Consider the following 13,353-nt stretch of genomic DNA (forward strand, 5'->3'; position numbering starts at 1 on the left):
TCTGTCAAAAACAAAGTCAGGAAAGTCCTTATGGTCAGACTGTGACAGTACCATAGAAGGGGGGTATGATGCAGGTACATATTTCATTAACATTTAAACTTGAAAAATGCTTCTTTTATAAGCCCATTTATGTTCTGCAAGTTTGAAAAATGCTTCTTTTATAAGTCCATTTATGTTTTGCAAGTTGTAATTTAATTTTCATACTACTTTAAATATAAAATATGATACTGAACCATCCACTAACAATCAAAAATACGAAATGTGGAAAAGTGAAAACCATTAAGTCAAAGCTTAGCTTATCAATTCCAAGGAACTCAACATAGGTCAGATCTCTACGTTTCAAGCGATGGAGACATATGGGGACATTGGAATCAGCATGAGAAACCTTCCCCACTCAAGCACAACTTAAGTCCTTATTGAGTGCCCCATACATGAGTTGAACCAAAATGACATGCCTGTCAACCAGACTTCATAGACTCTTAAAAATATCTTTATGCCATAGAGGGATATGTGAAGTTCACACACTTCTTTGTTGCTTTCCCATTCAATAGTTGGGGGATGAGACATGCACACTCTTCTATATCTCTGCTGAGAAAGCTCCTTTTATGTCTAATCAATCTTTGTAGAAAGAATGGGGAGAGGACTTTGATGGAGTCAAGCCTGAACATTGAGGCAAACTTGATAGTCTATTCCTTGAATTTAAGTCAACATCTCCCATATGTCTCGTTTATGGGTTTTCATTTCTTCTACTATTGCTCTTTTCCACTGTGTTTCTGAGCTTCATGATACGAGATTTTCATCAGGATGTTGACCGTGAGCAAACGTGACTTGATGTAGAAAAGTGGAGAAGTCCCACATTATATAGAGTTAGGCAAGGTTTATAAGTGAAACAATTCATAAACCATAGCTTCAAGGTTTAGGGTTGAGAAGGAGTGTTGAGCCCACTTATATGCATTCTCTTGTTGCTATTGGGCCTAGTCGGATTGTCCCCATTTTCTGGAAGCTTCCTAGGCCCAACAAAATAGCACCAAAGGCCTTGGTTTGTCAAGGTCATGGATGAAGATGATAAAAAAATCAAGTTTGAACAGCATCCATATCGAAAGTTCAATTGTCATGAAAGTGGGCTAATGCCTTCAAAATATGGCCAGATAGGAAGAGAATGTTTGTGGTCACATGGTTAACTCTCACTTGAGGGAGGAATTGTTGTGATATCAAGTGTGAGTGGACTTGACTCGATGGGGAAAGGCGGAGAAGTCCCATATTGAATGGAGCTATGCTGAAAAAGAGGCATATAAAAGAAAGTATATAAGTGAAGGGTGTCAAGTTTACTTATATGAATCCTCTTGTTGCTACTAGGTCTGGTTGGATTCTCCCTCTTTTTTGAGATGCTTCTTGAACCTAACAATGATATTTATGAGACATCGTCCAATTTGATGTTGAGTGCGAGATTCGATATTCTTCCCTAAGGATGTAGACCAATTTAATTCCCCATTAGCCCTTCTACAAGATTCGTGGTGTCACTCATGAGAATGAGTGACTATAACCTCACGAGTTTTCCTCTTTAATAGACATAAGGTCATGCATAGTTTTCAATATACGGGTGAATTTGGTCATTCCTAGGGGTCAATTTAGTTTCAGATTCATCATGACTGTTTTCAACGGTACACTAGAAGACCAAATCAGATCAATTCATGCTAATTAAATCACAAGTTGCACTCTCTCGATTACACTTTTAATTATGAGCTTTCATTTAGTGTTCATACAAAATTATAACACTAAAACATCATCAAAGCAATATAGACTAAATACAAAAAAAAAAAAAAAAAAACTAATAGACTAAATCAAAACACACACACACACACACACGCAACTACAATACCCCACTTCAATTTTTAATTATGAGCTTTCATTTAGTGTCCATACAAAATTATAACACTAAAACATCATCAAAGCAACATAGACTAAATACTCAAAAATACTAATAGACTAAATCAACACACACACATACACACAACTACAATACCCCACTTCAATTTCATGAGTCCAAAGGCAGAAACGATTTGAGAAACCAACATGGGCTGTCATACAATGTTTCCTTCTTACAATTCACAGTTCCTAAATTAAGGATTAACTCTGTAATTGGAATAAAATATGGAAACTTAATTACATCACAATTGCAAACTGAAATTAACAGATACCTTCCACCATAGAGAAGAAACCCAAGAGCAGCAAACAAAGAGACCCCTATTACACATAAATGAATTAGCAACAATTCATGACAGTCATAATCAATAAATAATTTGACCATAACAAATAGTACAAGTTGAGTCTAAAGTAGACAAACCTGCAAAGAACATCTTCGACAGGACAACCAATAAATTGACGGGCTTCCACCATAATATCAGCCACAAAGCGATCTGGCATACATTCAGAAAACAAAACAATTTAAAATTGTCGAACACAAAGGTACCAGCAACATTAAAACTCATGATATCGATAATTTCCAAGTTTTACACTGTTGCCATTAGACACCAGGACACATTTTCATATCAATTAATTACTCCTAGCATCTTTAAGGCCACAGCCTAATTTTTACTCCCACACAATTTGACCATAGTCACACATCACAAGCAAAGCTTAGGCGCCTGACATTTCTTTTTACAAAGATGTGAGGAGATGAAGGGAATAGAGTATTAAATAAGACCCTCCAACTTTCTTCTTAAAGGGACATCATCGACAAACTCATCAACCAGGTATGAAATTGTTGTACTAAGGCCATTAAAAAACGAGTTACATTTAACACAGTACAACAAACATATCTTTGTACGGTCTCTTCAGATCTTAACATCTTTAAACATAAAACTGTTTACACAGAAGTCCATCAATACTTCAGCAAGCGATCCAGCAAATACCAATTTCAACCTAAACGACCAAGCAAACTAGATGACCCATAGCTGGGACCTCCAAACAAAACTCAGGCAAGAAGTTTCACCTGAACGGCATATACTACAGCATTGATTACATAGAAGCTTGGCCTCAGTCTGTCAGTAGACACAGCACGTGCCTGAAAGATATCAACGTTAACACGGTGAGCAGATCACCAACTTGTAAAATATGCTAGATTGCTAAAATTGAAGAAAAACCAAAAGAGTTAGACAAGATTAATGTTCAACAAATTAAACTGGACTTGCCTGGTAGTATATCTCTGCCCAGAATAGGACCAAGAGTGCATACGTTGTGAAGAAAGCAAGACTTGGCATATCAAGTATGATATGTTGGACAATCTACATACAGGCAATCTAAATATTAGATGCTTGGACAAATACAGCATTATGGCATCACAAGGGGAAGATTGTGTTCCTACCTCTGGCTTCAACTTCTGCACGTCCCGGCGGAATATAAATACAAAACATCGAACTACAAAAGCAGACCGGTATATATTATTGCAGATATTATTCCCACATTTACAGTCGAATTAACATTTAAATCAATAAACACATGGGGAGAATTAAATAATACAAACCCCCGTTCACCAAAAATTGAGAAAGTGAAAGACTTTCTGCGTGGTCCAACCATATTCCGGTACTCTCAATTGTATACGAACTAGTTGAACCTAAAAACATATGGAGCAAAAAAAAATCCAAGTGAATAGGCGTAAAATCTTCATGGCTTCTACAGTTAGACATAATCGCATGTCCCATTCTCTTCAAGCATTCAATGACATACGAAAACCCTAAAAGCCCTTATCCAATAAAGAATTTCAAATCTGCCCAAAAAGCGATTGACGGCGAACGGCAACCCAGAAAGACTCAGCAATGACATTACAAACGTGGAAGCGTTGGGACGGGATTGAAATTACCACAGCAACGACAGCTACGATCCCATAAAGAGCAGCGAGAACGTGGAAGATACGATCCTGCCAGACCGGAGAATCATTGACGTCGTGCCACCAACTGGAGGATTCCGTGAGCTCGATGGCCGCTACAGCCAACCCCACCGCGGAAGACGTCGACACCGGCACGCCGTTGCGACCCATTCAAATTGATTCGATTGTAAGTACGCGCCGGCGAATCTTGTTAGCAAAATCACAAGCGACCTAGATTAATTCGTGAAGACGAAAGAGGAAGGACAGAAGCAGATTATGGACCCTTTTTTATTTCTTTTTTATTTTTACAGTTTCTTCTGTTTTTTTCCTCGAACCTCAAACGACCGGCACGAATCCAAGAAACGCAATGGGGCGCAACCGGCTAGAGGGGCAATGGACGTCTCTGGAAGATGACCGATGATAGCCGGTCTGCCTGGGGTTTCAAATCCAGGCTTCATCAATCATGGGGCAACGTGTACAAGCGGAATTTTTGTTTTTTAGACCAAAATTATTATTTTGATCATCAATTTAATTGAAGAAATTTGGTTCAAATTTTTCCCTTGAGAAATATATTGGCCAAAGGACTCCAGTCTTCTTAAGTTGTGTGCAATTATCTTTAAGTACGTATAAAAAAATCTTTAAAAATGACTGAAAATATGTTGCACAAAAAAAAGTTTTATCATTCAAATTCATATCTTTATCTCTTAAAAATTTTTAAATAAGTACTTCTCAGCGAATTTTTCTTTAATTTAATTCTCGTTGTTGAAAAGTATTGCGTATTAACGATATTGTAATAAACTTATTAAATTTTATTACGTTATATATATACATTTTTTATTGTCATTTAATTAAAACATATGTAGACGAGTTGTTTTTAGATAATTAAATTGAAAAAAAAACCATTCATGGGATTGGAAAACCTTTTTTAAATTGATAAAAATAAAATTAGGATGAAAATAAGAAGCTATAATGAATGATTAGTAGTTGGACGGTGGATGTTGATTTTAAATATTGTTTTAAAACAATTCATTATCTTTTTAGCTTTTATTGATGTATTTTATTGGTTGGATTGATTGGTTGGAATGAGGGGTAAAAACTGAAAAAGGAGGGGAAAGGCGAGATCGGAATGTTTGGTTTTATAGGGACACTTTCAAAGTCATTATTATTCTATGGAATCTTTTTTGAGCTCAGTTCTTTTCCATGGAGTGGGGAAAGAAGAAATGGCGTGCCATGCTTGGGAATCCACGTCAAAAATGTCTGTCTCACGGTTACTTCTGATTTTAAATATAAAATTTATTTTATAATATAAATTATATTATAAAATAAGTTTTATATTTAAAACCGAATTATTTTTTTTTTTGATAAAAATGTTTTATTCATGCATGTATATGGGGGTTTTGATTTTGGTCCCTGTCACGAATTAACTCGCTTTGTTTATTTTAAATTTCATTTTCGCCCCTTAATTAAAGTGAGAAAAAAAATTCCTTCTTCATCTTTTCAGCCTCATCGTTTTAGCCATCCAGGATAATAAATCTATTCATTACTAATGAACTTGTGATTTAATAATATGAAAGCTTTTATATGAACAAGTGATTATGTGTTCAATGAGGCTGTTTTTTTTGTTTTTTTGTTTTTTGGTAACATCAATGAGGCTGTTTTAAATAAACATGATGCCGTTATTCGTGCAATGTATGACGTGGAACTCTTATCCGTAAATTAATATATTCCCCCAAAAAAAAATTCTACATATTTGCTTTCTTGCAGTGCCATCTCAATAGCATAAGAAATACTCCCTCCGTTCCTTATTATAGAGACATTTGATGCTTATGGCATGTTCCTATATATAAGAGACACTTACAAGTTGTCTCTATTTTTTTGTGTTGATTTACTATTTTACCCAATTTATTATCTCCAACTCACACTTTCTCTCCCTTCCACTTCTCTTTCTTTGAATAATTTAATTGTTCTCTCTTATACTCTCTCTCCTTATTAATGAGGGCATTTTTGGAAAAAAATTATACTTTTTACACATTAATTGTTCTTAACTAATTTTAACTGTTTTTTGATCAACGTATTTCGGTTATTTGTCTCTTATAATAAGGAACGGAGGGAGTAATAATTATATTCAAGCAAAAAAAAAAAACTATGTAATATTTTGTATTTAGAAATTTCATGCAAGCTCAAAGCCTTCGTTTATAAATGGTTCATTGGTTTGTAGCATTCCCAAATTTCAATTTAAAGAAAATTATTGATTAAATATTCAAAGATTTAGCTGAAGAATTTTTTTTAGATAAACTACTAGGCGCTGATTTGCAGTGAAATTAAGCTAAAAAAAATAAAGTGCCTGACTGGCAACTCGTTTGAGGAGGAGAAAAGTAACTTATACAGGTGATAACTCAATTTGTAAATTTGAACATTGTTTGTTACAGTTTTTTAGCCAATCTAATTTATAGGTGAAAAGTTATTTTTTTAAGTACGACCGTAAAAGCACATAAAATTTATTTATGACTTATGCAAAAATAACTTTTTAAAATTTAAAAGACATTTTTATGCTTCTCTTTATATTCCTTCTGCTTCCCGATTAATTTTTAGTTATTTATTTTTAATATTCTCTTAAGTGAAATTATTTTTTAACATTTTTAATGATGTTTTTAATTTTTAATTTTAATCTTTAATATTATTTTTCATTTTATGTTTACATAAATTATCCAGAGTATATCATCCAATTAATTATTTAATATTATTTGTTTTAAAAAATTTTACATTGATTTCTAATTTAAATATATTTTATTCATTAAATATAACTTCTTCATATTATAATAATTTAAAATTATTATATTTTATAAATTCATATTTTTATTATTTATTATTATTTAATAAAAGTTATACTCATTTTGGTCATCCTACAAACTAAATTTAGTTATTCAATCATATTTCAAACAACTTTTTTACTTTATAAACTAACTTTTATAAAAGTTAATCCAAACATAAATTGCATTACTCAATCTAACTTTTACTCAATCTCATTTTTTAAAATTTGGATTGAGAAAAATTATTTTGTCTACCATTAATCCAAACAGATCCTAAGTATATCTCAGCAATCCATATGAAGTAATTTTGTTAAAATTTAATTAAATGCCGTCCTGAAAATTTTTGAACATTTGAGAATTAAAAGAACTCTGCGCCACAGCAATAGAACCGTTTTTATAGGGACTGGATTATAAAAAAATAAACTATAAATATTGATCTATTAATTGTTGTAACCAATGGGTATTAAAAGATTAAACGTTTCTTAAATTAAGTTAAAATAAAGCTGAACAGTTTCACCCATGCAAGCATACTACTAACCATTTTTCCAAATAATACGCACATTAAAAAACAAGTCGTCAAACTGGTTGAGGCACACAACATCTTTACGCTGTAATATAAAATTTAGTTTGTAGTGTAAAATACCCTACAAACTAAATCTCATTCAGAATCAGCGGTCAAAAGTGCAATGGATGGAACAGCTACAATTTCAGTTTCAGACTCACAAATGTTGTCCTCATCTCACTCTCTCCGCATTCTAAACCTAACGGGTTAATAATGCTGTTTAAGAGCAATATTACAGTACAAAGTAGTTTACAAAGGCTGCTATTCTAGCTCACCAATGAAAGAACCATAAATTTAAACAACACATAGGTAACGACAAAGCAACAAAAGCCCTTTGTGATGATCTCATCATGTTCATCAAAGTTACATTCAATGTGTAGTACGGAAAAGAAAAGAGAAACTGCCAAACCTTCAACCAAACAGCCACATGCCTAGGGCTCGTCTCAGTGCCCCAGAGATAAAGGAACACACAATGGGCCACACGGTACCAAGTCCCCAAAACTTCAGTAATGAACCTTTGCCAAAAAATTTTGACTGGAGCACCGAAAGAAGTTATTGGCAGAAAACTATTCAATGTCAATATACTTTCTGATTTGGACGAAGTCCATCAGATCTTCTGTTCGAGCGTCACATCAAGTATTCCAATAGATATTTTAGGTTGGAAGTGTTCATCTGTATCCACTTCTTCAATTTCCTGGCAGAAGATTTGTTAGGTTGAATGTCAAGCGTCAATCATAAACATAAATCCCATTGGCTATCATGTAAAATTATTGTGGGATTCAATAACACAACTTTTTATTCGTAGAAACACAGGCATGTAATTGACATTGCATTTAAACTGAACAAAAATATTTTTCTTCCAAACAAGTAGCAAATCTTAGTACACTGAACTAAATTTATCCAAACGTAGACTCAAAATGGCATAGCAAGACATTTAGCCATGATCTATTACGTCCAAAACTGAACTTCAAACAAAAAGGGATTCATAAACATCAATGGGCGTCAAAACATAAAAGGTGGGTGAAAAGCTTTTCCAGAGTCAATCACATGAAAGGGGCAACAGACCCCCCCAAAAAAAAAACCACAAAAAAAAAAGACACTTCTGATGAAAACAGAGCAGACTCAGTCACCTGAACAACATCCTCTCCCTTGATGACTCGGCCAAATATAATAAGCTTCTCATTTAGATCTGGTATTGGTGCAGTTGTAATGAAAAGATCAAATTTTTTGTTCAAGTGTTTGCCCTTGGAAGTTCCAAGCATGAACGCTTCATGCTTCACACTAGTAAACATCAAAGAATTTATTAATTAAAAAGGAAATATATTCAACACACAACAACGGTGGTCTTCAGATTGCAGAAGCATCAAAATATAAAACCAAAAGAATAATAAAACCTCGAATAATGTTTTCCTCTTAGGTTCCAATCTTCTGTCGCCCCAGTCCCTTGGTTCTCTCCAGCCTGAATCACATAGTGCTTAATTACATGGTGGAAAAGCATTCCCTTGAATTGCCCTTTTTGACTGCAAAAACAATGCAGTTTAGAACAAAGAACTAAACAAAAGGTAAGATAAATTCAAGAAACTCCATGAGAGAGACCAATTTTTTTACAACTCAGTGGCCTCAGAAATTGTGCCTTCAGTTTATTCTGTAGGAAAAAAAAAGTAGGGAAAAGCGGGGATCAATCCCTTTGAGAAACTAATCGGCAAATGGTCCATAAGGACTTTGTGCGACTCAACTTTCCTTGTGTACAATCATCCTCCCTTGTGTGATATCTTTGCTTTGTGCAACTGAACTTTTCTTGTGTGCACACCATCTTTCCTACCTATAAGTGAGTCCCTTATGTCCAAATAATGTTTTGTACAAACAATTTTCTCTTTGTACAATTTAACTTCCCTTGTGTGCAACTTATCATCTGTTAAGCGATCTGTCATCCTAAAGACCATTTGCCAATTTATTGTACAATAAGGGATTTACCCCCAATTTTCCCAAAAAAGTACTTCTTGGATGACTATGTACAAAAAAACTGACAGAGCATAAATATTTCACAAACTAAAGTAACTTTTCTCAGACAATATTGACAACTTTGTAGATGAGGCGGCAACATTTGCAAAAATGTTAAGCAATTACTATCATGTTCCACAAAGCAAAATGCCAATATGTTTTGTATAAGTTGTCACATTGTCCAAGTTATGTGCATGTTCTCTTAAAGTTAGTTCACTGAAATGCCTGTCCACTTACATGGATTATACTTTATTTATACCAGACTTCTTCACTGCTCCATCAATTTGTTTCACTATATGATGGACTTATGAACTTAATAAAACTAAAGCCTCTAGCAAACATGTTTTCATTATCTTTTGCATATATCGTGCTATTATTTGCAAGGAAAATAACGTAGAGATTAGTGGAAACATGGCATGACATGCGACATCATCGCAATCTTCCTCAAGCTCAAGAGTTACCCAGACACCTAACGGAATACTGCTCAGACTTTGTGATGACAGTCAACATAATCCTCAATAAGCCCCTCATTATGTTCTGATTTGTAGTTTTTTTCCGTTCCATCTGTTGTTTCAACAGAACAATGTATATGCATATAGTGTGAGTTTTGCACTTACAATGCCAAATACTTTACCAAGCAAATATGGAAGGTATCAATCGCCTTTAGTGCTTAAAATCTATATAGAACCATCTTATTGAATTCCCCTGTTATTTCCCCTGCTTTTCCAATTAGGCTCAAATCTACTAGGAAAAACAATTGAAGAGAGAAAACGTATTTTGAAGACTTTCCATTCCTGTAACAGTAACGCTATAATCAGCATTTGAAGGGGAAAAAAGTTTAAAAGAATCCAAGTGCAAATTGATCCCAATTTCACGAATCAAATCCCGATTTTCCATCACTTTAAGATTAAATTAGAACCTAAAATTTCTTTCCCAATTCCAGCCTCAAAAAGGTAACAAGGAAAAAGTGTGCAAGGAAGAAAAAAGGAGATGAAAACATTCACAAACATATTATAAAAAGGATAGCTGCATAGGGATAAGCCACGCTCACCATAAGTCAATAAATTCATCAACAACTTCAGGAGCACTTTCCTTGTAAAGTTCAATTACTATGGAGCCTTTAGAGGTATTTAAAACCTATTTCAGGAAACAAAGGATCAATTAGCTTAAAAATCAGTAAACACTGTTAAAAATTTTGCTAAAGAAAAGAAGTACTAACGGCAGGTGAATGAAACGTACAGCATATCCAGGCAGCTCAGACTTCTTTGAGTCTCCAAAAGAATTTTCAGCCTAAAGGGGTAAAAGAAAAAAGAAAGGAAATAAGAATATCGACAGATCTATGTAAAAGTCAAGAGTCTACAGAAAAAGTAGTGATTCAAAATGCAAAACCCATTGACCTCCTACCAAACCATGGTCAGCAAAACACAAAGTACGGACCACTTGGTTTCATTTTTATCCCTTTAAGATTCACTACTTCCAATTTAGGCCCGTAGTTCCCCAAACATCAATATTTTCCTCCCCACACATTCTGTAAAACACACCAACAAAGAATGTGACATGATATTATACATGTTGAAAAGATTGGCCCCATGTAATTTGTAATTCATACATGATAAACGTCCTCAGATGCCAAAGTCAACCTGGATCTAAAATTCATAGTGCTTCAGTGCCCAGAGATGCTGCGTTTTAAACTCCCATACATTCCTTAAAAATGAAGATTGGCTCTCAATCCTTGTCAATGATCAGTGATTAAAAGAAGCTAACGGTCTTCTATTGTGATGAATTGGTAAAGAAACACTCAAATCAAGATTCTTCTATCTTGGCCACCTCACTGTAATAGCAAAATCTTAACCTCGTTCTACCACCACTAATTTAACAACATTGAAAGTCAATGACCATGTTTGAGCAATCTATGAGAATTTAAATGCAGCAGCTCTAGTACCCTAAACTCTACAAAACTTTACTATAATTTAGGGGAAATGTAAGTGCATGTTAGTTGAAATTGGCCATATTTTAAGCAGTTTGCCAGAAATGAGTTATGAAAGGTCAGTTCTTTGACCCATAGAATGCCATCTCAGATAAGCCATCTAGGTTTTTATCAGAGTGAGGGGAGAGGTGAGGTAAAAACTGATCAATTTTCGAGAGTTAAGGGATGAAATTGGAACCAATAAATCATGAGGGGCAAAAATGAAGCCTGCTTCAAAATGAAGGGATGAAAAGTAGACTTTGACCACCCACTTAAATTTGCCCTTAGGTTTCTAATTAAGTGAGGGAAGAAGAAAAACATTGAAGAACTTTGGGGAGTTAAAGAACAAAATTGACACCAAAGCTTTAAGAAAAACGAGAAAACAAAAACATCATGTTGGCCAAAAGAAAAGGATGAAGGATAATATATAACAAGTAGATACAAGAGGACCAAAGAATGATGAAACCAAGCAAAAAGAACTTCAAATTGTACCTGAGAGGTTGTAATGTGGTTCTCTGATGCAAATCTTGACCTGAGCAATTAAATTGTTAGGAAAAAGGAGATGTTCTTCTAAATTTATAAATTTATAAAAGAAAATAGACACGCTTCTCAGCCTTTTCAAGGTGTTGAAGGCACATTAGTCACATAGCCATGACAACGTAATGAAATGTCTCAAACTAACTAACATACAAATCGGCAAAAAATGTTATTCATAAGTTGCTGGTTAGAAAAAGAAAGAAAGAGAAAAAGAAAGAAAGAGACTGGAAATCATATCTCAGTGAAATTAGAAGATTGCCTCCATAATGTTTTGGCTTTATACAAATACTTTAGTGATTTGAATAACACCCTTCCTATTAAGAAAATGTTTTAAGAAATAATAGTGCACGGTCCTTATAATAACGCAACCTCCTTTTTCTTCAAAGAACTCCCGAATGGGAAGCTTAAAACTAGGATTTTAGTATTAAACATGAGCCAAAATGTTCTAAACTACAACCGTACAACTCCCTGTCCTTGTTAAATTATTTTCAATTTTATAAACATAATTTAGATTTATGGTGGGTTATAAACAAATATTAAAAATTAAAACTATTATTTAATTTTTAACTTCAAATGGGATCCTAATGTACTCATTTTGTGCAAAGGCTAATATCTTTCACATTTAGTGCCGGTCAAAAGCTTCTCTCTTTAGTTCAAGTTTGGTTTCAATTTGTAATTATAGCATCTTTTAAAGAGTGAGATTTTTTTTGTTCCTAATATAACATGTGGAGTGTGCAACCAACGACCTCATAAAGGCGTCTGTGGTACATTCATATGTGTATTCTACTAATGCTTTACAGGTCATCATGCACTATGGTAAACTTCCCACACTCACAATTTATCGATTCCTGTTCCTATTACTCTAACTTTCTCAAGAATCACGATCAACTTACAAATTCTTTACTTTTGAAGAAAAGGCATTTTAAAGGAACAAATTTCCTTCTGCCCTGCGTGTAGCATTACAATGAAACTAAAGGATGGATCACCGCAAATTTGAGTGGCACAATAAGCACAGAGTGCAATTTTTGGGCATTTCTTTGTCTGCTAGCATCCCAAACAATGTTCACACGCATTCAAAACAACTCCAGTCATTTTTAACACAAGCTAGAGCTCAAAGTCACCAACTCTAAATTTTTATCATATCCTGTGTTATAACTGTCTACAGTGTTAAACGTATGTCACACATCATTGCCTGCATTCTGAATTGGCTCTCATCAGAAAACCACACCAAATCATTTACTAACCTGTGGGACCAATGTCTGTACGCACTGAACAGGAAAAACACAACCAAGACAGGAATCAAGCTGTAAAATATAATAGTAGTGGCACTTATTCGAGAAGGCCCCTTTTTCCTCTTGCTTTGCTGTAGTAGAGCTTGAGGTTTGATCCTCGCCATTAATCCTAATCATCAGTTTAAGATACCATCAATTCCCAGTCAATGGAAGAGAGCAGGGGACAAAACTAGCAGCTAAAAAATTATAATTAAAAAATGACGAATAATGATTAAAAATTTTTATTCAATATACATAAAGCTCAACTTATTGTTATATATGCATATATGAGGAAAGGGGAAAAAATGGCAAACAGTAAACAAATCAAGCACGATAACTCA

The 13,353-nt window shown here is 34.2% G+C and overlaps 3 protein-coding genes across 3 annotated transcripts; all 3 read right to left on the minus strand.

Annotated features, from left to right (window-relative positions):
- Positions 1–2,035: 2,035 nt before the first annotated feature.
- Positions 2,036–3,711, minus strand: LOC114749988 (tobamovirus multiplication protein 3-like). Its single transcript, XM_028938535.1, has 6 exons — positions 3,524–3,711; positions 3,365–3,417; positions 3,192–3,284; positions 2,993–3,064; positions 2,345–2,417; positions 2,036–2,244 (listed from the first exon to the last, which is right to left on the minus strand). Exons 1-6 carry the CDS (start codon positions 3,699–3,701, stop codon positions 2,036–2,038), a joined length of 678 nt encoding a protein of 225 aa, XP_028794368.1. The 5' UTR covers positions 3,702–3,711.
- A 25-nt stretch (positions 3,712–3,736) lies between these two features.
- Positions 3,737–4,170, minus strand: LOC114749990 (tobamovirus multiplication protein 3-like). The gene has a single exon (XM_028938537.1). It carries the CDS (start codon positions 4,034–4,036, stop codon positions 3,761–3,763), a length of 276 nt encoding a protein of 91 aa, XP_028794370.1. The 5' UTR covers positions 4,037–4,170; the 3' UTR covers positions 3,737–3,760.
- A 3,107-nt stretch (positions 4,171–7,277) lies between these two features.
- Positions 7,278–13,137, minus strand: LOC114749991 (peptidyl-prolyl cis-trans isomerase CYP21-4). The gene is made up of 7 exons (XM_028938538.1): positions 12,986–13,137; positions 11,697–11,736; positions 10,478–10,528; positions 10,290–10,375; positions 8,632–8,757; positions 8,368–8,518; positions 7,278–7,931 (listed from the first exon to the last, which is right to left on the minus strand). Exons 1-7 carry the CDS (start codon positions 13,135–13,137, stop codon positions 7,845–7,847), a joined length of 693 nt encoding a protein of 230 aa, XP_028794371.1. The 3' UTR covers positions 7,278–7,844.
- Positions 13,138–13,353: the final 216 nt, after the last annotated feature.

This window comes from Neltuma alba, unplaced genomic scaffold (genome assembly GCF_004799145.2).
Source record: "Neltuma alba isolate B1F8T4 unplaced genomic scaffold, ASM479914v2 tig00006257_pilon, whole genome shotgun sequence".
Classification (NCBI taxonomy): domain Eukaryota; kingdom Viridiplantae; phylum Streptophyta; class Magnoliopsida; order Fabales; family Fabaceae; genus Neltuma; species Neltuma alba.